We start from the raw sequence: 25,483 nt of genomic DNA, 5'->3' as shown, positions 1-25,483 counted from the left end.
AATGAAAATTCTCCACTCGCCGAGCATTTTATTTATATGTATGTATTTCTCTCGCTCCCTCACATTTAAATCTGGCTTTTGTTTATTTTTTATTTTCGCATTTGAATGCAAGCATTCCATTGCCGAATATTTCCGCTTGATTGCCACGTGTGGTAAATTCCTCGGCCCGATAAATTTGGGGTTTATCCCCCGATTTTCCCGACCTCCTCGCATCCTTTGGGCCATTTTTCATGTCAAAATTATTCAATTATTGGCGTAGCGAAATAAAATAAACGAAATATAAGAAATGGCAGCGGTTGCGTAAGAAACTTGATCAGATTTGTAAATTGGTATGGACTCGTCGATTCTCATTACTGAATCTCATATTATAATTATTACTTGAAGCTCATAAACAAGCTTTCCCTAATAAAACATATTAGGAAAGCTTACAGAAATCAATTTATAGACATTTTTGGGAAAGGACTTAAAAAGTCAGTTAATAAATTAAATTTTAAAAAGTAAGAGGTGTTATTATTATTACAGAAGTCCATTATAAATTAACTTTGAAACTATGGACTATATAGACAATCTGAGTTGATTTACCATATTCCAAAAATGTAACTGAACCAATTATTAAAGGATTATTTTTAAGTAACAGATTTTTGGTCGATATTCGGCTCCCGAAATTCGTTTTCGATACTGTAAGTGGTCAATGCAAATCTGGATCTAGGATATCACCTATTAGTTATCCCTAGTTACCCTTCGGCTAATATATGTATACCCCACCCTACCCTGGGACTCACACGGCGTGAAGGCAACCACATGGTTAGTAATCGTGTGTGTGTGTGTGTGCGAGAGTTGACTTCCGGTCGCCGCCATTTTCTCGGGTCACATTTTCTGCATGCATTAATTTACAATTACGATAGACTGACGACAGCCCCCCTTCGATCTGAATCTGTATCCCTCGCTTGGGTTACGTACATTATTATCCCAAAAATAAATTAGGCAAAATAATATGTGCCTGCGGCTCTGTTGGTGACCTTTTTGCCCTGTATTCTTGTGCTACTAAACGATTTCGGGTTATAAAAAGCGACCCTTGGCATTTTGCAGCTTCAGTTACTAAAAGCCGAGTAATGTCCTGTCGCCGGGCAGGTGGGCGAAGCTGTCAGCTCGAAGTTACTGCAACGACGTCCAGCCAGCTCGGGCAATTAAATGAATCCGTATCAAAAGATGCCCCCTCCTTAGTGCGAGAGCCACAGGACAGCTGGTAAATGCTCGACCAATGGCGTCAATCAATTACTCTAGTTAGGAAAACGCATCTGCGGTGCCACACAAGATGTCGGGCGGATTGGGGGCGTGGCACGGTCCTGAGGTTGGTGTCCATTAGCCGGGGAAACCGTAGCCATAATGGCATAGCAATTGAGTGTGTTTTTGTGTAGATGGACTTTGTGATATATTTCATTTAAAGATTTTAGAGTCAGCTAAAATTGCTAGAATTATTTGAAAGTGCGCTTTACAACTAGGAATCTTAAATAAGAATTATTTGTGATTTTTATTTTAAAAGGACTATTGCGATTTGGAATTTTATATGTAAAAAATAACACTATTTATACTCTTGTATAAAGTATAAAGCAGTCAGCAAATCGGGAAAGCAAATAATACTATATTTACTATATATAATAGGTTAAAAAATAAATATAATTCCCAGTATTCCATTTAGAATGAAAATCACAATTTTACAACTTTTATTATTTTTGTGTTAAATAAATTCCTAAAATAAAATCAATTTTGTTGTACCCCTTAAAATGTGAGTTTCGGTTAATTAGCCCAATAAGAAATTTTTAAAAACTTTGTCAAAAATGTCATTAACGTGTTTTTTATTTTAAAGTAAGTAACCACTTTTATGTTCATTTGCTTTGAAAACCTTTTAATTTTATGAAACCACTGAAAGCCCCTGACAAATCGATGGATATCGAGAACCATTAAGGCCTTTTTCGATTTCCATCAACTGAACTCGACAAAAGGACATACTTATGCATATCGATAAATAGGCCTATAGGTACAAGCCAGCTATGTATAAAAATTGGATAGTATTATGGGGGATTCTCGTATTTTGTGTTTGTGTGCCATATTGACCAACTTGGCTGGCTGCCACAAAATGCGACAAACATAATAATAGTACAAAAAAAGTGGAAGGGAAATGCCGCGAAACTGCCGTCCCTTTCACACGACCTTGACGGCACACACACACCGCAGAATATATTGTGCCAAAAACTGGAAAAAACCTTGTCTGGGCGAAAAGTTTGCAACTTGTTTTTGCGCTCGATGCGAAAAATGTGTGAGTTCGAGTCAATTAATTACAGGCAGCCGAACACAGAACTCTACCCAAGGCAGAAACACACAAACACCCCTTCCCTATACATATATCATCTTTGTGCGTGGCTTTGTGTGGCCTACAATTTGGGGCACACTCACATGTACAGTGTACACTGTACACACACATGTACAATGTACACACACATACATACAGGATTCGAATTTTTATGACCAAAAGCGAAAATGAATGCATTCGACTTGTGTGCGGAATTGGTAACACAAAGGTCCGCAAATGCCATATGGCCATATAGATGATGATCCAACATATATCCGATATATCTCCCAGCCCCCTGGTGTGAGTGAGTGTGTCCGCATAAATAAGCAAACAAATGAACGTCTAATGAGGTCAGAGAACGGGGCAACGGCCATGTCCCATCCAATAAAAGTTACTCCTCGCATGTGTGAAGATGCTTACAGCCTTGCACAGGCAGAAAAAGAATAAGGCCATTGGCTAATTTTCTTCAAGATCATTTTTTGGGTCGTGTATTAGTATATTTTAATGCAGTGATAAAGGAACTACTACACAGAGAAAATTCTGACGTTCTCATCTGAGTTGAAAATGTTCTTAAAAATAGAACGACATTTTTAAGCTGAAAATATTTTTATTTTGCTCGAATCAAGTTGAATTGGCGGTATTTAAATAAACTATTAGTTCAGTCCAGAGTGTATACTTATCAAAAAGTTTTTAAATAAGCCCAATTTAACTTTTCTTTTCTCACCATTTCGTTCTTATATTGATACCAAAATTTACTTACACGGTTTTTAAGAACGAATGTTCTCAATTCAAGAACAATGTTCTCAATTCAAGAACAATTTTCTTAGATAGTTTTTTCTGTGTACATTTTATAAGTCCAATTTCAACTAAAATATTGTTTTCATTTTCATATGCTACGCTTTAAAGGACTTGCTCTTGAACCCTATCAATAAATTTGGTTAGATCTTATTAAAAAGTAAAAATAATCTAGATTATAATGTATTTAATAACAGAAGGAACTTTGATTTTTTTCCAGTGTAGTCACGCACTTGTGTGTGTCTTTGGCTATGTTGTGGCACTTACCGTAAACTGCTTGGCCAACAATTAGCAACATTAGCAGCGAACAGCGTGGGCCATGGATTAACCTTTGATTTTGTTGCTGTTGCTGTTCGTGTGGCCGCTGCTGTGGTTGTTGTGCCCCGCCACTGCTTCTTCTTCTTCGCATTTTGTGTGAGGTTTGCCAGCTTCAGTCTTATTGTCTCCGTCTCCCTCTGGCCCGCTCGCTCCCTCTCCGTCTCGCTCTCCGCTCGCAGTAAGAGTCCTTTACACGTAACTGTAAAATATAGTCAAGAAGAAGAGCAAGGATAAGTCCAGGATCCAGAACATGAACAAGAAGCAATACTCGTATAAGCACAGCCATGCCCACAATAATAATACCCAGAGAAACAAGACAAGTCAAGGAACAACTGGTAGTTCCCAAGGACTTTGACTTAATTTCAATCTATTTGTTCACACTCTTTATATATATATATTGCAGTTTTTAATACAATGTAAACTATTTTTAGGTCACAATACGTTTTTGTATTTTCCTTCTTAAAGAAATTATAGATTTAAATTGACAATAGTAATTATTTATTAATTTACAGAATAAATAGGGTGCTCGTGCTATTTTCTTGGCCTTGACTATGGCACAAGCGACATAACGGAAATCCAATTGGAGCGAGTGTAAGACAATTGCTTGAGTTTGTTCAAACAATTTTGCGCTCCTTTCGTCGCGCCAACAAATGAGTTTTTCCTCAAATTGAGTTTTCGCCGCTGGCGAAATGTCAGCACCAAAATAAATGATAATCCCATCAAGTGTTGGCAAATTGCAGACAAATATATTGCAATTTGTTTGGAATTTTGTGAAGGATTATCAAGAGTGCTGACGGCAGGAAACTGGGGTGTTGATATGGAATTTTAAAATTTAATTATTTTTGAAATCTTTGTTGCACTAATTCCTAACGAATTTCAACATTGTTGTCATAGTACATTTTACAACTCAATTAAATTATTATTTAAGGCTTAGTACTTTACGGGCATGAACGAATGGACCATCTAAGCCTGATTATGATTGATAAATTATAATGTATTTTTTCAATTGTAAGTGCTTAAATTAAGGAGAGATTAAAATGCCCGAAATGGTTTTCCTTGTCGTTAAAGTGATGATGAAAGTAAAATCTTGGAAAACATGAAAGGAGAACATGCTGCACACACTCACCTCATTTTTTCCCCTTTTTTTTGGGGCCTCCGACTGCACCTGACTGACCCAAATGTGTTGTCTTTTTTTTGCGGGCTCTGAACCCCTGGGAACCACCCCCTCGCCGCCCCTGCGGCGCCATAAAGCATGACCCAATTGAATTGTTACGCTCGTGCTAATAAAATTTTATGTGCGGCTATTATTAGGCTCTCGTGTCTGTTCGTGTCCTGCGGCAACAAACAATGTCACTTAGGGTCCTTGGCAGTACTGCCAGCGTTCAGCTTAAAAACAGGACAGATCACCAAGAAAAATCGAAAAGAGAGGACAACGAACAGGAAAAAGAAAGCTTACGTAAGTCCGTAATCTCAATTTAATTTAAATATTGCCTTACTCAATTGTGTCATGATCATCTGAGCCTCAATCCAAGTGATATCTTTTTCGCTCATGATCATGGTCAATGTCTGAATTAAGAGGATTCCCTCTTTTAAAAGAATTCCAAAATTTCCCCCATTATTAGAAATTAAATCTTGAGGAGCTTTTTAAATCTTCTGGAGTTTTTAACGCAGTGGAGGAGACCTCATAAAGTATATATATTCTTGATCAGCAACTACAGCCGACTCGATCTAGCCATGTCCGCCTGTCCGTCCATCTGTCCGTATGTCTGTCCGTATGTCTGTCCGTATGTCTGTCCGTATGTTTGTCCGTATGTCTGTATATCTGACCCGTCCATCCTTCTGTCTGTTTCTACGCAAGCTATTCCTGAGTTCTTCAGCTATTAGGATACAACTTTTTTAATGGTCCTATTTCAAAGATTTTATTTTCCTGATTTGGTTTTATCTGCAAGGGTATTTAATCTTTGAGTCTGCTTCCAAATATTTTGTTTGTTTAACTAAAGTTTGAGACCAAAATAAACAATAATTTGGATAATCTCTAACGAAACCAGATTAGTTAGTGCTTAAAAACTTTTTTTTTTTTTTTTGCTTACTTTTGTTACTCGTAATGGATGGGATTACTATCTAATGCTGAATTTTGCATTTTGCACGTTTGGGGAAGCTTTTAAATTGTGGATTGCGCAAATAAAGTTTGTGACTGAAATGAACGTCATATGTATACCATCAAATCGCGATTTTAAGTACTTCACTTTTGTGTATATTTTAAAAATAACGTTTTAATTTGATGTTCAAGGATTAAAATAAATTGTTATATGTAAAATGTAACTTCTGATATATTTTTCGCAGTGAAGAAATCTATGTGGTATAAGGATGTAGTTTCAATTGGTTTTGTGGTATTATTTTGTTCATGTGACTGTTAAAATTTTATTTTGATACTCTGCTGCCTCTGAGGCGAAACTAATTTGTTTCCTGTATTGATTTTGGCGGGTCCGCAAAGGTCCCACTTTGCTTCGAATCGCCAGTCGCGACGGCGTCCAAAATTTATGCATAACTCTGCCATTTCCGAATCTTTGATATCCAAACGCTTTGATTACACGCCCCGCCACCCAACCGTCCATTTAGCCATTCTTTAGCCCCGATTTTCCACTTTATTCTCTGCATGTTTTTCGCATTTTTTGCGCTTCAGTTGTCTTAGGCGATTCTTCGTGGCGTTAAGTACTCAAAAAAGGAGAAAAAACATGCCATCCAGCAAACAAATGGAAGGGCAAGGAAAATGGGAAAACTGAGGCCACTTGAAAGGGAGCAAAATGGAGGAAAAACTGCCGCCCCGCCCACACGATTTGCATGGAGGCATCGAGACAAAAGGGCGCTAAAATCCCGAGCAGGGATCACGGCCAAAAAGGGGGACATTGCCCGGTACTTTCATTGGGCCAAATTCTGGGGAAAAGCGTGCAATTGTCGCAAATGCCTAGTGTCATTTGTGGGCAGGAAAAGGGCTCAATTCCAACTGAATTTTCCAAAGGATTTTGCCCGGCAATCGGTGGAATGTCTTCTGGAGGCTCTGATTTCTCCAATAAAAAACGGAGCCTTTTGCCATGAATTAGCAAAGACTTAAGTGTTTGTACAATGACAGATTTTTATTCGTTTCCATGCCATTACTCATGACGGAGAAATTAATTAAGATGATTGTTAATAACCTTTTTCAATAAATTTAAAAATGAACTAAAAATAATTTATATGTATGTCCGTTTTAGCTTATTTCTTGTTAATTTTAATATGGAACTCCAATACAATACAAAAAGGTTACTGAGGGTGTTTTATTGAAATCCCATCAGCCCAATTGGCTTAGCCTGCTTTCCTATGTTGCAAAATCTAAATCAAAGTGCGATCGAGTAAATACAGGCACAGATACAAATATTGAATGAACATTTCAGCCTCCCCAATTTATATACACATATGTTTAGGCTTAAATTTATTTAGTTTAAATATGGAATTCTAGTACCTTGATACAAAGAGTGTTCCATTGAAATCGCAGCATACCAATTGTTTTTGCCCACTTTCCAATGTTCCAAAATCGAAATCAATGTGCGATCGAGCAGATACAGATACAGATGTTGAATAAAAATACCAGCCTGCGGTACTTTCAATGGCAAACAAACGAAAACTTTCGCACCAGCGCGGAGCCAAGCCACATATGTATATTCTCATCAATTTGCCATAATTTCAGCCCCCGGAAAACTGCCATAAAGTGTCGTAAAGTGCATTAGAGCGCACTTGGCATAACGCAGCCAACAATAAGGAAACACCAAGGAGCCAGGACTTCAGGACTTCAGGACTCGCAGACTGACAGGCAAGGAGCAACAGAAGTCCAAATGTGTGTGTGTGTTTTGCATAAATATTCATGGTGGCCTGGAGGCGGGGGCGGGGGGCGTGGTCGGGGTCGGCCACAAGAACTGCGCCAGCGGGGCGACTAACACCTTCTGGCAAAAAAGAAGGAAAAAATGGTATGGAAAAGCGGGGAAAAACACAGGAGGGAAACTCCCCGCTGTCGTTTGCCGCTTTGCCGTTTTGCCATTCCTGCCCGATTCCCCATACTTTATGCCCATTTCTGATTGTTTATTAGTGCGGCAAAGTCCAACGAGTGGGCCCCAAAAGGGGGCGTGGCCGTTGGGGAAAGGCATTTTTAATGCCTTGGTACATTTATTGGCGTGTTTTACGCGCCATAAACTGAAATTCATAAACATTTTTTATGCACTTACATGTGTAAATGTGTTCGTTTCGCTTTTGGTTTCCAGGAATGCATCCTGGGGGTGGGTGTTTGGGGTGTGGGGTTTTTTGTTGGGCCAAGGGTTACCCACCAAAGGTAACATACACATATTTTTTGCCGAGGTGACGGCCCCAGTATGAGTGTGTGTGTGTGTTATCCTGCATTGCGAAAATGCGGCATAAAAATTCATTTTATTGCTTACGTTTTTGTATTGTGTTGCTGCCCCGCCTTGGACAACGGGGCATCTGGATATGGGGGGATAGGGGTTAAGGGGTCAGGGGTCTCCTGTCTTAGGTGCAGTTCGGAATTATATATGAGCACGTAGGAGCAACAGTTTTCAGCCCAGTTACAGCTCTAAAATACTCAAACGTGCATCAACATAACAAAACATTTGAATACCCTCTGGAAGAATATTAAATATCAACACAGGGTTGCTTGAAATATATAAAAAATGATTTCAAAATGTATACTGATTTAGAACCGCATTAAAATGTATCTAAAGGATACGATAAAAAGATGAATAACAAGATGGGATGCAAACTTCGGCAAGCCGATCTTTCTACACCCTTGCAGGTCGTTACCGTACCATCATGTACAGAGCTTTCCGATTTTAGGAAAACTAAAAGTTATTACTGAAATATATAGACAATGTTCCATTTTAATTTACTACCGTAAATAAACGAAATATAACGCTTCTTGTATTGTTTTGACATCGATTACCCGATCGTTCCTATGGCAGCTATATAATAAAGTCGACCGATTTTTTAAGAACTCTTTTTTTAGTTCTAAAATACTTACAGAGTGATAATCCCAAGAGCAGAAGTAAATATGTGAAAAAAAAACCGAAGTTATAATTTTTTTACATTTAAAAACTATTTTTTTTTTGATCCCTTCTATGGGGGCTATAGAATATAGTTGTACGATCCGGCTCATTGCAATAGAAATAAGTCTTTTGGGAAGGTTTCATTCCGATAGCTTTAAAATTAAGAGATTAGCTTGCGTAAAAACGGACGGACGGAAATGGCTAAATCGACTCGTCAAGTGATGCTGATCCAGAATATATATACTTTATGGAGTCGGAAACGTCTCCATCACTGCGTTGCAAACTTCTGACTGAAATCATTTTACCCTCTGCAAGGGTATAAAAACACAATTAAATTTTATAGTAACATCATAAGCCAATTAAAATTATCAAAAAGAGTTAATTCTTTTAACACCCCAATAAAATAATTTTTTTATTATTGCCATGATACGTATTTGTTGTGTGGCCCAAGCTATTTACATTTTTCCATCCGACTGCCCCAGAACTGCCGGGTATGATCGAGGGGAACTCGATTATTTAAGCCGTTCCCTAATCGTTTTCCGGCATACGGCCGGGGTTTCCTTCAGGTTGCCAGCTGGCGACAGGCCACTTGCCGAAAATGGCGACAAACCAGAGCGACACATTACGCATACGCACACGCACATTACGCATACGCAGCGTGGGCCGCCCTGGGGGCCTCATGCATATGCAAAAGGGTGCGGATACGGATGCGGATGCGGATGAGGACGAGGGCGAGAGTGTGTGGGTGACACTGATAAGGGCATTAAGGACTCCACTGACTCCACTCTGCGCAGGCCATTCGATATTGGCAGCACACTCGATTTGGTGTGCCATCTTGGGGTGATAATTGCGCCCCGGCCGAGAGTCGATAAGGTCAAAGGTTGCTCGGCGATCCAAAGAAATAGCCAAACAACGGGCAAAGGAAAATTGGCAAGAGCCAAAGTTCAGAGGCCAGCACCTGCACACAATTGGAAACGAAGTTATGGCCGAGACAAACAAGCCGGCACTGAGCGAAAAGTTCTACAAGTAGCGAGCTGGACTTAATAAAAAATACTGAATTCAAATTGTAGTATTCTATCTTGGTGTGTAAGTGTATTAAACCGAAAATAACCGAAATCTTATTAATTATTTGTTTATGATATGGATAAAAAATATCTTGAATATAAATATGAGCAATCTGGTGTCTATTTACTTATGATTTATATCATTATCCTAAACATATGCCTACATAGGGTGTTTCATACAAGGAATTAGAGGATACCAATGATTTTTTTCAGTAAACAGTTGGCCGGGGATAAACTTCTTGGGCACTTTTTGCGCCAACTCATGTGCCATGAAAATTGTTTTCATTTCCAATTCCAATTATTATTTTTATGTGCATTCATTGTCTGCGGGCCACGCATGATTTTATAGCCAAACTGCTGAGTCAGCGGTGAGGGCAAAGAAAAATAGAAACACGCTCCGTGTCCACTGTACTTGATTAATTTGAACAAGTTCGAGGGGGACCTGCTTTTCCCCGCTTTTCATCTCAATTACCTACTTTATATTAACAGCGCTGTTTCACTCTTGACTGGCCACCAAAGGCGGCTGCCGTTCCCCGAGCTTCATGATGCCAGGATGCCGGAATGCCGGGATGCCAGGATGCCGATGCCATGACTTCATGCCTCGTACGTGTCGCTGCGAGGAGCTGACGACTGGGTCCTCGGAATTGAAACAAATTCGAACATGGCCCTGGCAGAATGGCAAAACCTGCCCCGTCACATCTACATAAAGTAACAACGGCAACAACAATTACTGGCCATGAAAGCCAGACGAAGAATCTGTTGACATGCCCATGGATCCGAAATTAAGTGCACCGTGTGGCGAGATCTAAATAATTTGCTCAAGTTGTTAATGAGAAAGAATTTATTTGTAAATTATATCGGTATGGAGAGTATTTCTGGTTCATTTTGTGTAAAGAGGAAGATACAATTATTATGTATTATGTATATTATGTATTTTGTTGCATAGCATTACATAAATGTCTTTAAAACTAACTATCATAAAAAATATTAAAGGTAATAACAACCTTTGGGGTTATTTTTAAATAAAATATATGCATAGCTGTTAATCAATTAAAGATCATATAACTTGAACAAAGTATAAATTTAAAACAAAGTAATTTACAAAATATATAAGGAATAAGTAACTTTAAGTGTGATTTTTAAATATAATATATAAAAACATAGCTGTAAGTCAATTGAAAACCACAAAATTTGAACAAACATTATATTTAAAACCAAGTATCATAAAAACTATAAGAGTTATAAACAACTTTAGGTTTGTTTTTTAAATGTAATTTATTCATAACCATAAATCAATTTAAGATCACAAGTTAAAAGGAGTATCATGAATAATGTTCGTATGGAAAAAAAGGTTTTTAAAAAATACATGTATTTAAGATTAGCTGCCAAGTATGAGTTTACGTGTGCAGTAAGCCGAAAATGGGCACTTTAAAGCTTACTTCTGAGTAAGTTAAGCCAGGCCAAATCGTCTTAAGTGGCATCCACAAATGTGCGACACTTTCCCATCGCCTAGAACCAAAGCTCACCTTGAGCTATGCTCACCTTCGGCAGTGTTAAAGTTTTACTTGCAGTGGCTCTTTAGGCACTCCTTGACTTTTGGGGCGCACTCGAGGGCCGGGCTTCGCGACCACTGTGCGCTTAAGAGGCGTTGAAATTAGCCTGCCACCACTACCCACCCGGGACCACCCTAGAACACCACTGAACCACCCCAAACCATCCCCGGAACACCCACCACAAATTCTGCGCCGCCATCTTCATCTTCATTGTCGGCCTGCGTCGACGGCGCTGTTCAAGTGGCGCTAGATAAATGCTAAATTCATGTCTGGCGGGCGCCCAACATTATTAGATGGGTGGTTGGGCAATGCCCGCCCACTCCACGGCCTTGGGAACACACGCTTTAGTGCACATTAGGACTTGTTTACGAATTTGCTTCAAACACGAAATTAATTTGTAAAATTTCGAAATTTTCTTTGCCAAACAGAATGGGCTGCAGGCACAGTAGGCACATTAGGCACTTTAATTAGTGGCCTGGCCCCGTCCCCGTCCCATCGTCTTCCATCTGCCAGGATTGTCCAGATTAAGCGAGTGATGTTGTTGTTATTTAGCCAGCTTGCAGAAATTCCCAACCTCAATGGGCCAAAGGGACGACAACATATTGGCCACGTTTCACATTCCAGTGTCTTAATCTGATCTCTTTTTTCGCTTTATTTTCTTTTTTTCGGGGCGGGTCCCTTTATTTTTTGGCACGCACTGCAGTTTTATCCAATTTGTATTTATAGCAGGCAGGCTGAGCAAAAGGACGAAGGGACGGAATGCTCGGAGGGCCAAACCTCAAAATCATGATTGATTTGATTTCATTAGGGCCAAGATATTCCTGGCATTTCATGTGTCATTTTCTCCATATTCCGTTTGTCACTCATCGCCGAAAATGCGAGGAGTCGTTCATAAATTTTCTGGAGATCTGGAGATTGGAGACAATCAATTTGTGACTGACAAATGCAATATGATTAAATGGAACAGTTCATATATCAAGCTCCTGTTAGACAGTGTAATAAATATGTCAGTCGCTGCGGCACCCTTGCAAACATATTTCTGGGTATATATTTTTGTTTCTGTCTGTTGCCTTGGCTCCTGCTGAATTCGAGATTTCCTTCGACTTTGTCTTGCCGTATTTTACTTGAATTTTACTTTATCTTATTTTGTTTTATTTTATTTTCCCCATCCAGGCAGAGGGCTTTCGTCGCTTTGATTTGCTGCTGCTCTGCTTTTTCTGGCTTGCCACTGACTTAAGCTAAATTTTCTATAAGGAACAGCAAACGCCCTGAATAACAACAACCAAAGCCAGTCAAGTTGCAAAGCTCAAAAGGCAACATCAAGAAAAGGGATAACGAGTGGGGTGCAAAAAGGAGGGCAAAGTCTGGCACAGTTTGAAAGGATAATCTCAATATGTTGAGAACGTTTCCTACAGGATTATAAGTTTTCAGAATGCATATGCATGAGCACTCACGATCGGCGGAAGGAAGTAGTAACAGAATATTCAAGGAATGAAGGAAGAGCAAGTAGGTATAAGGAAGTTGCTTTAATCCTGGGTCTTTCACTATTAAATAGTATCATAACTTTAAAATATTGCGTTAGGATATTAGAAAATCTATATGCAAATAAATATAAATATTATTATACATATAATCATAAGTTGTTTTGATAATATCCTTAATAGAAGAATAGTATAATAGTTTTAAAATATTGCGTTAAGTTATCAGATCATCTATGTATGTACCAATAAATATAAATAGGCAACTATATAATCATACGCTGATTTGATAATATTTTTAATAAATCGCTGCAATGAAACTCCAGACGCAAAAGTGAACCAATCAAATTTAAAACTAATTTGTACTTAAAAGAAAGCAAATCTCATGATGCGAACTTAAGTTTGACTTTCTACATTTTCTTATTTTATTTCTCAAAGCTAAACTAACAAAATGGATGAATTGATTAGTAAGTCCCCGGGGCGGGATCTTAAGTCAAGACCAATTATATTTGCTCTATTGCTAAGCAAACATGTTTCTGGAACTTTTCGCAATAGCTTCAACAGAAGGAAAAACATTTCATAAAAGAAATTACTTTTTTGCACACTTGTTATACCCGTTACTCGTAGAGTAAAAGGGTATACTAGATTCGTCGGAAAGTATGTAACAGGCAGAAGGAAGCGTTTCCGACCCCATAAAGTATATATATTCTTGATCAGGATCACTAGCCGAGTCGATCTAGCCATGTCCGTCTGTCCGTCTGTCCGTCTGTCCGGATGAACGCTGAGATCTTGGAAACTATTAGAGCTAGGCTATTGAGATTTGGCGAGCAGATTCCTGAGCTTCTTACGCAGCGCAAGTTTGTTTCAGTAGAGTGCCACGCCCACTCTAACGCCCACAAACCGCCCAAAACTGTGGCTCCTACAGTTTTGATGCTAGAGTAAAAATTTAAACTGAAATGAATTGTTCTCATCAATACCTATCGATTGACTTAAAAAAAAGTTTGCCACGCCCACTTTAACGCCCACAAACCGCCCACAAACGTCAAAAAATCGTAAGTATGAACGCGGATATCTCGGAAACTATCAAAGATAGAGTATTGGGATTTCAGATTTAGATTCCGTAGCCTTGTACGCAGCGCAAGTTTGTTATGCGAATGTGCCACGCCCACTCTAACGCCCACAAACCGCCCAAGCCTGTGGCGCCCACAATTTATATGCTAGATTAAAAATTTTAACTGAAATGTATTGGTCTCGTCAATGCCTATCGATTGATCCAAAAAAAAATTTGCCACGCCTACCCTAACACCCACAATGCTTAAATCTGTCTTCCGCCGGTAGGTGGCGCATTTAAATCTCGCTTTGCTGCTTGCATATCTCCATTTCCCTTTGGTCCCTTTAGGTGAGTAACGGGTATCTGATAGTCGAGGTACTCGACCATAGCGTTCTTCCTTGTTTTTGAATATATATTCATAAATACATACCAATTGCTACAACTTTTTCCTTACTATGCTCGGCATAAGGAGTCGGTATATTTATGTATGTGATGCGAGTGCATGCATACATGGTGATGTTATATAAAAATGTATATGATACAGTGTTGACAGTATTTTATATATTTATTATTCTGCACCCAGAATTGATGGACAACATTTTAGGTCATGCATGATCTAAAAATTTAAAAATGGACTAAAAGTATATTATCCGCGTTCATATTTACGACTTTTTTGAAGTTTGTGGGCGTTAAAGTGGGCGTGGCAAACTTTTTTGTAAGCCAATCGATAGGTATTGATGAGAACAATTTATTTCAGTTAAAATTATTACTTTACTGAATAGAATAAAATAAAAAAAATCCTTAAGGATTAAAGTTTATAAGAAATATGCCAAAAATACTTTATTTTAAAGCTATCATTAGTATCGATAATCCTATCGATTGTTTTATTATTGGGGGGGGGGATATACATATAATATTGTATTGAAAAATATATTGTATTTACTAATTAGAAAAAAAATAAAGTAAAATGTTTTGGGCAGGACTTGATCTTCGAACCCCGAGGACAAAAACGTGTGTTCTTCTTAACAGAAGAGCTTAAATATTTGATTATTTAATGAGATTGAAAAGAACGGGAAATTGATATATGTAACCAAACCTATTCCTCTTGTGTGCTATTTTTTCGCCCACAGCTGTCTTTGTATAGTTATGCCATTGCCATTTTGGTGGCTTAGCACTTGGTTCGAGTTTTTGGCTAATTCAGGCGTCTTGGCACGACGAATGTTTCATTAAAACCAAAAGAATGCTGGCAAGGGGAGCGGGGGGATAAAAGGAGCGGGTTCTGGCGAATAGAGTCTTTAAAGCCTCGCCAGCCATTTATCAACTGATAGCCAAGTTCTGCGTGCGCCAAGCATAAAAACTAACTTTTAGCTACTTAAAGTGAACTTAAAAACATGAAACAACTCCCAAGTGAGCTGCTTTCCCCAACGCAGGGACAAGGCGACAGGACGCGAAAGAGACGGCCGATGGTGCGGCGAAAGAGAAAGCAACAGTGGCATAGGGGACTGTTTTTGGGCGGAAAAGTTTCTGTTTGAGTAAATACTAACAGCGGACAGATACGTACACCGCGCAAAATTACATTGCAATCGATTGACTCAAATCGATACCAAGATTATTATCTAACAGTGGAAATTGATATTATTCATGGAGTCAAACATAAGGTTACTCTAAATTAAATTAACTAATCCAAAAAAAGGAAGGTTATGACCGCAATATATTCAAATTTCTTAAAACAGACAGCTTCTTTTTTAAACAACTTTTACAATGTAAATACATAGGTAACGTATTTAAGATTTGTGAATATTTTTGAAAATCTAAGCCACATAACAGGTAACTTAATTTCACATTTACCGCTATAATTTTTATAAAATAAAATGTTAAAATTATTGTTAATTTAATTTTTTACTTCGATTTTAATGTGTAATTTCTTTATTATTGGCATAATAAATGTTAAAAATCCTGATGTACCTAAATATGAGTAACATCGTAAATTTGAAGTGCTTAAAATCTTAATTTATATATTAATGTATACTAATTAAATTATAATGTTTTGTATATAATATGATATTTTCATGTTTTAATTGTAATATTCCTTTATTTTACCAGTGTATCTTTATACATATAATAAAAATATTTACCATTATTAATAAAAAATACCAGTATAATACCATTATATTAAAAAATATTTACCTGACTGAAATCCGTATCAATTTTTAGTTAAAAAACGCAACAAATTTTGGTATTCAACTTTTTCGCCAGTGAAGGACTGCGAAATTGAAGGGGGAGCACAGGAGATGGTGTTGGGAATTCAGAATTCCAAGGCGGCCCTCGTGAACACGTTGAACGTTTCAAAATTTAATTTGCAAAAGTTGAAAGCTAATGACGACGCCCGAAACTAAGTGGCCACTTGATTTGACGCAAATGCTGGCCAAAAATAGCCAGCACCCCCATTTGGAAAACCCTTTGCAGCCCACTTTCCCGGAAAATGGTCTCCGCTACGCGTTTTCAGCTAAGTGCAGGTTTAAACTTGTCAAACGGCTGCGCTGCAAATGTCAGTCGTGGGTGAAAACCCCTTAGATCCTTCTCTCTATAGTCTTCCCATTTCCACACCTCCACCTACCATCAATTTCTTATTCGTTGCCTTTTAATAAATGATTTCGCTGCGAGCACAGGAGTCCGCTGAGTTGTTGGCCACTCAACTATCCATTCCGCCCACACACCCCCCCAATCACCTGCATGACATTTGCAAAAGTTTTTACCTCTCGCTTTTTCCGCTCGACTGAAATATGAAGTTCTGCCAATAATTTTTGGCTGTAAGCGAAAAATGCACCCGGTGACACAGCAGAAGCTCAAGGGATATTGTCCAGTAATGGCCATAATGGAAACAGTAATAAAAGAAACAATGGCTTAAACATCAGCCGGAAGTGCGAAATATAAAGTTTTGGAGACGAGAAGATCATTTCCTTTTGGTTGTAAATACCTTTTCTTTAAAATTAGCTTAATATTAAATTTTCTATATTTTTATATTAATCCAAATTGAATTTAGTTACAAAAAATAAATCCTATATAACTGATATATATTGTATTCATGCATAGCTTGCCTACTTAGTAAGTAGCTGTTGGAAGTCAAAGACGGAACTTATAATTATTACATTAACTGAGCCATCCCTCTGACACTTTTCCGGTTTTCCCCATTTTTTTTCGAGCTCCTTCGAAGCCCTCGAAAATGATTCGAACATGGTAAAATTACCCATAATTGTCACCGCTTTTTGCAGCCTTTTTTCCGGGGCCTTTTTTGCCGGTTCGTTCATCATGTCGTTGGGATCTTCATAACCACTTTGGGTGACTTTTGTTCCGAGTCAACAGCATGGAATGGTTGCAGTGTGAAAAATTCATTTAAGCAGTCGCTAAACTCCGGCATCATATATCATCCTGGACAGAGGAGAAACCAGGACCACAAAGCGAAAGGACGACAGGACGAGGGGACGAAGGGCGAGAAGCAGACCAAGGCAAAGGAATGGCGGAGCTGGCAAGGAGCCCGGAGAATCCGAGTAGGACGAGCAGGTCCTGTCCTGGCTATATACTTGCGGCCACGCTCGGCGCGCCTAGTTCATAAATCATTAGGCTCGATTGTCTGGCTAGCATGCTCAGGTCTTACTTCTCTCCCTCAACACTGAGAGAAAAACCATTGCAGTTCACAATTAAAGCAAAGCTAGATATAGTACAAATTTATTTATCGTTCAAACTAACGAAAACTCCGAGCTCGCAGCCATAACCATGACTAGATGAAATTAATTTTGAAAACTTATCTTAAAAGATTATTATATTGTCAACTTTACATAACATAAAAAGAATACATTTCTTGTGACTAAAGATTGTAGGAAGAATAAGATTCAATTAGATTATTTAAAGTCTTTTAATGGAAACGACTTGAACTATTCTTGCTTAAACAATGACATACTTGACTCATTCTGAAATATATGGTTCAAAGATGAATTTATTTTAAAATTCTTAAGATTTATACAAAATTTGAATTTGCTCTCCAAAATAAAATATTTATACCTCATTTAATATATTTAAAGAGTAAAATAATATTTTTCGGTATATTTATTGTAAGATAAAGATATTTCCAACAAATGTACCAAAGTTTTTTTGCTTATGTCTATAAAATCAACAAATAAACCTATATAATGTTTTCACAACTCATCTAATGAGGCTAAAATATATTTTCCTTTTTTTCTCCCTGTACTTCTCGGGCTGGCCAGGCACACACTAAATTAATAAAGCATTTTGCTATCTCCCACAGTCCCGTCCTCGACCCCAAAAAAATAACCGAGGAAGCAGATTCCAAGGTAATAAGAATGGTAAGCCCCAAAAATTGCAGCTTCAAAAAAAGATAATAAGCAATGAATTATCCTACACGCAACGAATTTCAAAATCAACCTGAGCTACACCCACCCAAACGTACAGATACACCTGTATCCCTACTACATATGTAGATATGTGTGTCGTTTGGAATTTATCGCACGTTACGCCTGATGCTGAGAGTTGTAATTTTTCATGAACAACCCGGGGAACACGCAAGTAGAAAACGCTGAGCGAGATGAAGATGGAGGGGCGCAGGACTCAGAGATGCCGAGGAGGACTAGGAGATGGATATGGACGGGGCCCTGGAGCTGGGGGTGGGGCGGAGCGACAGTCCCTCACATGACTGACAAACGATCCAAGGCAAAGTGACGCCAGCCAGCCACCAGACAAATATTTACAAATGGATATTCAAGAACAGAAGATAGAAGTAGTAAGTATATGTATAGTATAAGTATAGAACAAAGTTTTTTAAGTTGAAAATGTTTTCAATGTTCTTGAATCAAGTTTAATTGGCGGTACTTAGCCTATCTCAACATCTAATCTATTTTGCCAGTCAATAGTGTTTATTTATCAAAAAGTTGTTAAATAAACTTTATTTTACTTTTCTTTTCTCACCATTTTGTTTTGATATTAAGAAAATTAAACTGAACCATTTTCAAGAATGAATGTTCTCAATACAAGAACACTGTGCTCGAATATTACCCACTTGATATGTAATATTCCTGTTAAAATGAAATGTAAATTATTTGATAATTCGTACTATATATATATAGTTTCTCTATATATAACTTTTCTCTTCTCACCATTGATGTTTTGATATTGAGAACATTAAACTGAACGGTTTTCAAGAATGAATGTTTTCAATTTAAGAACACTGTGCTCGAATATTACTCACTTGATATGTAATATTCCTGTTAAAAAGAAATGTAAATTATTTGATAGTTCGTACTATTTATTTTTATTCACACCAATTTGCAATCGCAAATGGACAAGTTAAATATATCATTAGTACTGATATTCTCAGAAAGCAATTCTTAAAACCTGTCAAAAACTATTTAAGTATTGCCTTAAATGAAATCACCTCTGACATTTTGGTCTCCTTTTCACATATGTAAGCAAAACAGGTGCGTTAGTGAGTGCTAGCACGTGTCTGGATGGCTGTGTGTGACGACAACAAACTTCATGAAAAGGATAAGCTGAGCGAACAACTCCACACGCGCGCACATAATGCAAGATTAATTTCTGATGTCGTTATAAATAAAAGCCCGAGTATTTTATAGCCACCCCCTGCAGAGTAAAATGAAAAAAATGAAAAGCCCCCTCCTAAGTCCAATGGAATTTGCCAGCACTGGACACACACACACATGCATAGAAGAGTAATACGGGGCGTATACGCAATGCCAATGGACAGCATGCAAAATGGGCGGCAAACCGAAACCAAAGTCAACGGCCACAAGAATAATGTTGCATTTTATTTCTCCCGACAGTAATTCGCGGACGTAACGGTTTTTGTTCGCATAATCGGATTTGCGCGCACAGTTTTGGCCAACGGACCGAGATGGCCAGGAGCGTGAGCGGGATGGCGCTAGCAATCACATATTCCGCCAAATGACAAAACACATTTAAATGCGTTTTCTTCCATTCTCTTTGACACTGGCCGGTCGTTCTGGGCCATTTCTCGAAATGGTTAACTAAGGAATGCATAATTGCTTCATTAAGGCAAACGGGTATAAACTAGGGACTCTCCGATACGTTTTCAGGTCGTTTATGAAACTCATTTCAGGATAAATGGAACGCAATAAAATCCGCTTAAATTAGCTGTCTAGAACTTAAAATTCCTGTACTTCCAAAAATATGTGTTAAATGGGGTTTAGATATTCATAGAATAGCTATGTCGTTTAATATAAAACTATTTTCTATTAAGCCTGCTTTAAAATATGTGTTAAAAAGTACACGAATATAATAAAAAAAATAATTTTTAAATACTTCGTATGAATCTTGCTGTCGTTACAATTATAATTTCAATAATTTTATTACCTACGTTAAAAGCATCACCCTACGTTAAAAACATCATCTAAATTAGTTTCACGCCAAACAGTAATAATCTTTCAATTCTGAAACAATTTGCTAATCAAACAGACACCGTCAAAGTTAAACCCATTAAAATTGATGCAGTTTTGGTCTGGTTATGATCGAGCAAATGTTCGGATTTGAGGGTAGCCTATTTGCCACCAATCTCCACCTTTTCCCCGTTTTTACCCAGCGGCCGAAACAGTTTTAACATCCGCTCGCCGGGCATTAAAAATTAAAAACTGCACACACAAAATATAATTCCCAGGAACGGTGGCTGGAAATCCAATGAATTTTCAAATATATTGAAATGTGTGGTCAGTTTATGGGGAAGTGGTGGGAAGTGTGCATATTCATATTTGGTGGTTGATAAACCGTTTGTCTGGGCAATTATAAATGCATAAATGAATATGGCGCTGCGAGTTACAAGCAAACATTTTTTATGCCACATTTGCGAATTATTATCCCCATATGTATAAAGGCTAATCAAATTTTCCAGGTGCTAACTGAATTGGGCGACGGACGGATGGCGAGCGGTGTCGGAAAAGTATTAATAGAATTCGCCCAAGTGAGCATATAGATCAACGTGTTCAACTGGGCCAAGTTTTTTCGCCCTGTTCTTCAACTCGGTCCCTTCTCGGTCTGGCCCCTTAAGTGGGTTGATTAACTGAAATGAGCCAGTAAGCTGGCAGAGCTAACAGATAAAACAATTTTCGATCATCAAAAAACCACTTTTGCTCAAAAGAATTTTAAAAATCTAGGAAAGGACAGTTTAAAAAGACAGTCTAGAGTGGTCATGTGTTAAACCAAATGCAAATGATTGTAAAACATTCATGGGTATTAGTAATTTGGCCGCTTGTTCTTCGCTTTGTTTTTTTCCAGTGCTCCAGAGTAAGGCAAAAAAGCGGCTAGCTCACCTTACGACCTGTAAGCCATATTCAGCACTTTTGGCCATTGTCCGCTGTTCTATTCCATTCTCTCTCCCCTATAAACCTGTCCGCTTGTCTGGACAGCAGGACAATGTATTTAGCTTCTTCTTGGGTCCTCGGCTAGCCATTCATTTTAATGTCCTTGTTGGTGTTGCTGTTTGCCAGCCTCTTAGTCCTTCTAATTGTTGCCATTTTTGTTGCATTTCTCAATTTGTTTGCACACTTATCACAAGAAGTTGTTGCTGTCTCGACTTTGCCTCCTAAAAATTGGTCGAGCCGTAGTTTTCATTAGCTCTCAGCTGGCCAGACCCTTAGGGAGCCACTTTAATTGAATGAGCCCTATGAATAGGGGACATCATCGAATCGAATCTAGGACTTCAGTCACCCATCTCTAGAGTTCCGCACACTTGAGACATCTAATTTGAATGCCTTGCATTTTTAAGCAAAGAACAATCAGTTTGACAACTTTTACCTCAAAATATATACTTTTAAACCCATTTTTCGCTGATATATTACACTCAATTTATACACCCAAAAAAAAATGATCATAGAAACTAAACTATTTGTACATTGAAACTAAACTATTGAGTATCAAAAATATCTTGATAAGATGCGTATTAACCTTATGACACCCAAAGTATTAAACTGAAACTTTCGAAGTTATCAAAGTTAAACTAACGAGTATACAATTTATACTCACTCAGTGTACTGAAATTTATGCTGATAGTTTACTTTTTATACTATTTAGTATAAAAGCTATATTATGTAGTCTCCGTTTTATACTATTTCGTATACATTTTATACTAATCTAGAGGGCCGTAGTATACTTTTTAAGCTATTTATCGAAATCGTTAGTATACATTTGATACTATTTCGTATAAAACTTATACGATTTCCCCGTTGCCTGTAGTATACATAAAATATATACTATTTTGTTTTTCGTGGTATCCCAAACCCAATAAAATCAAGTTGTATGTTGTTTTTCTTTTATTTCTATTTCACATATTATTTTGTTATTATTTCATAAATTTTCATATTTTGCGCAACACACATAACATGTTTTAGCTCCTTTTTTTTATATTCCTTTACCTAACACGTATATGCAGACTAAAATAAGTACAAGCAACAAGAGTAGGGGCTGTGATTGCGCGGTATCACCGCAAGGTATTGCTTAGCGCAATGGTAGCCACCTAGGCTGTAGCTTCTCTCCTCTCCTTCTCGATGCGACGCAGCGTTCGCAGTACACTCGCTGCGAAGGCTGCCGTCGCTGGCCGAACTCTTGCCCCGGTGGTCTTCATCAGCATTTGGCGATCAGACCCGAAGCGGAGTTGTCCCAGGCTGCCTGCCAGTTATCGACGCTCTGCATCCTGGCACTCCTCTTCACCTCGGTCTTGGTTCTGTGGCTCCCGCACCAGTTCACATAGGGGAACTTGGCCTGCAATGACGAGCGCTGCGTCGTCCGAGATCGTCCGGAAGGCAATAATAATTAACGCGTCAAGCAACGCCAACTCCGGTAGCATTTTCTGTGTTCGTATACTCGCTATTGTCCTGGTTTTACACCAAAATATATGTTCGAATATTCGCTATTGTCCTAGTTTCACACCATTAAAAACTATTTAATGACTAGTTTAAAAATAACACTACAGGTTTACGCTTTATACTCTTTGGTAGAGCACTTACACTACAAAGTATACAGTTGAAACTAATTAGTGTTGAGTTAATACTTACATTTTTATACTAACTTTTGTATACTTTTAACACAACGCTTATTAAGTCTATACTTTTGGTTTTTTTTTTGGGTGTACCTACCTGTAAAGAAAACTAACAATAGCTTATTAAATCCCGAATAGTTTTTGTCTTTTTTAATTTTGAAGAAAGTATCAAAGTTTTTGTTCTACTAGTATCCCAAAAATTAAAATTAACAAAAATATATCTTATAAAAAATGTATAACAAATAAAATATTACTCTATTAATTTTTACGGGCCTTTTTATCACATTATCACATAAAATTGTTTAGGACTTATGGTACTTTTAAGTACCTTTATAATTAAATATTTTTCATAATTTCATCTCGAACTGCAAGCCTATAATTATTATAGAAATACACAAAATGAACAACTATATTTACCAAAAATCAAATAAACACACCATATCTGTGGCTTTAAACACCACAAATAGAAGTTGTTTATTCAGTTTCGCAACACTTCTCAACACCCATAAATTTGTACACATCCGAGAAAACATATATCCAAAAAAAAACAACAACAAATTAAGCAGCATCGAAAACTTCGGTCAAACCAAACTCTTCAAACTAGTCAAAAAAAAAAACATAAACAAAAAAAACTTAGAGAGCGAGAGGTGCTCAGAGTAACATTTTCAGCGCTTAGTCACGCACAAAACTTTTTTCGAATAATATTATCTGAAGAGGGGAAAAATAAAATAAAACTAAGAAAAACAGATACTCGAAACGCCCACGCACCACGCCCACACGCTTAACAATTCAATTTGGGCGCCATAAAAAATGGCAAATGCGGCGGGCAAGATGTAGATAAACTTGGTACAATGAAGCCAACAGATAAAAGCTGAATGGAGTCCAAATTTGTTGTGGATTTTCCCAAACTTGCCAATGTGAGTGTGTGTATTTTTTGTTTTGTTTTTTTTGAGTGTGCTAAAGTGCACCAAATCGTTGCAAGTGCCGCCAATCCAGTCCGGTTAAGTTTAATCCCCTATTCTGCCCGCTGCCCAAAAAGTTTAATTGTTCGCCTTGGTCTCCCGAAGTCCCTAAACTATCCCTAAACCGAAGCCACCCCAAGCCACCCCAAGCCACCCAAATCCACCCATTACACACTTCATTCAGGAGCTTTGTTGCTGCGATTGCAACATTTCAAGAAATAAGTAAAACCTAAAAACAAAATTCGAACAAAACGTGAAACACAAATAAATAAAATTGAGCCAAGCAGGGCAAAGGCAGCAAAATCAAATAACATAAAATGAAATACAATAAAATGGGAACAAACACAATGGGTATATAAATAAAAAAAAGGAAACAAACGCAAAATACAATTTCCACGTTGAGGTGTACGCGTGATCGGCGAAAAGCTCAAGTAACTCACGAACTCTTCACGAAATAATATCTATTTCATGTACTTGTATCTTATCTTTATCATGCATGTTTCGTTTGCAAACATGGTCACATTAGACTTGATAAAAATTTATCGTGACACGGTGTTCATTACATTAACGAAGCTGGCATTTCGCAAGGTCAGATATGTGAGGAAAGGAAGGTTGTATTAATTTGGAATTTGACGTCACTGTTAAACGATAAATTACATCAATTTAGTTGAAGAATGGTCACATTAATTTCGGTAATGAAAGGATTTGCTTTAAATCTGCGTTGGTCCTACGAAAAGCAAATGACATTTCGTGACACGTTGGCAGCACTTGTAAAACACTGGGAAATTTGCATGCAAAAACGCGATGGCGACGTGGAAAAATGGAAAAGCTGCCACACGACAGCAACAACAACTGAGGCAAAGGAACAACTGCAATTATTCAACAATTTGCAAGGCTTGCTGTTGGGAAAAAGGGGGCGTATCAGGGGCGGGGGCAGGGGTTGCAGGTGGGCGGCCCTAGGAGTGGGAGGGGCCGTCCTGAAAGAAAAGTTCTTCAAACTTTTGCCATACAAAAGTGTGCTCAAAATATATGTACAGAAACTAAGCATACCTATACAAATATATGTATATATGGATAAGTAATATTTTCTTTATATTTATTATTGTTATTATTGCGTTATTTCATAGCAGTTTTAAGCGAAACTTTGGTCAAACTCTTTGTTGCCAATAATGAATAATAATTGCATAGAAAAATTGCTTATGGAAGCAAGATGAAATGCAACAAAAGAATGTTATTTAACAGGTAGCTCAAAAGTTTTTTAAAGAAAACATTTGTACAATTAGTTGGCGGAACTTGTAGGACCTCAAATTGGACTGAAATCCAATGAAAATATAAAATGTAAATAGAATTTTAATGGACATTGCTAGCTAATTGTTAGGGCTTAATTTAAAATTCTTGATTTGCATAATAGATTCAAAACAATTTGTTGAGCTGAACAAAACTAAATTAAATTTTCATACGATAAAAACAAAAATGCAAGCGTTTAATATTTTAGTGTGAGTAAATCCAAAGCGGATTATTAAATAGGCAAGCTGTTCGTACAACATTAAATTGATTCTTTTTCCAATATTGTTTTTAAAATACTTTTTTTGTATCCTTAGGGTATTGATAGCAATGGTAACATTGTTTTCCTCGGAACATGTACGCTTTCTACTTGAGTAAAAATGTCGCAAAGCCCGTGTTCACTATTCCGTTTTGTGGATGGTTTTAACCCACTATAGCTTGTTCGGCCCACTAAATCCGTAGATC

General features: G+C 37.7%; 1 protein-coding gene across 5 annotated transcripts in view; it reads right to left on the bottom strand.

Annotated features, from left to right (window-relative positions):
• LOC119556215 overlaps positions 1-25,483 on the bottom strand; it is a 94,501-nt gene that overhangs the window by 50,581 nt on the left and 18,437 nt on the right. For all 5 annotated transcript variants that reach the window (XR_005219965.1, XM_037868196.1, XM_037868195.1 and 2 more), the window contains exon 3: positions 3,413-3,662. Coding sequence is in view for 4 of the 5 variants with exons in the window: in XM_037868196.1 (XP_037724124.1) it covers positions 3,413-3,554 (142 nt within the window). In the remaining variant the exon portion in view is untranslated. The remainder of the gene's footprint in view (positions 1-3,412; positions 3,663-25,483) is intronic.

This window comes from Drosophila subpulchrella, chromosome X (genome assembly GCF_014743375.2).
Source record: "Drosophila subpulchrella strain 33 F10 #4 breed RU33 chromosome X, RU_Dsub_v1.1 Primary Assembly, whole genome shotgun sequence".
Taxonomy (NCBI): domain Eukaryota; kingdom Metazoa; phylum Arthropoda; class Insecta; order Diptera; family Drosophilidae; genus Drosophila; species Drosophila subpulchrella.
The sequence above is the reverse complement of the archived record's forward strand: the minus strand, read 5'-3'. Positions and strand labels throughout refer to the sequence as shown.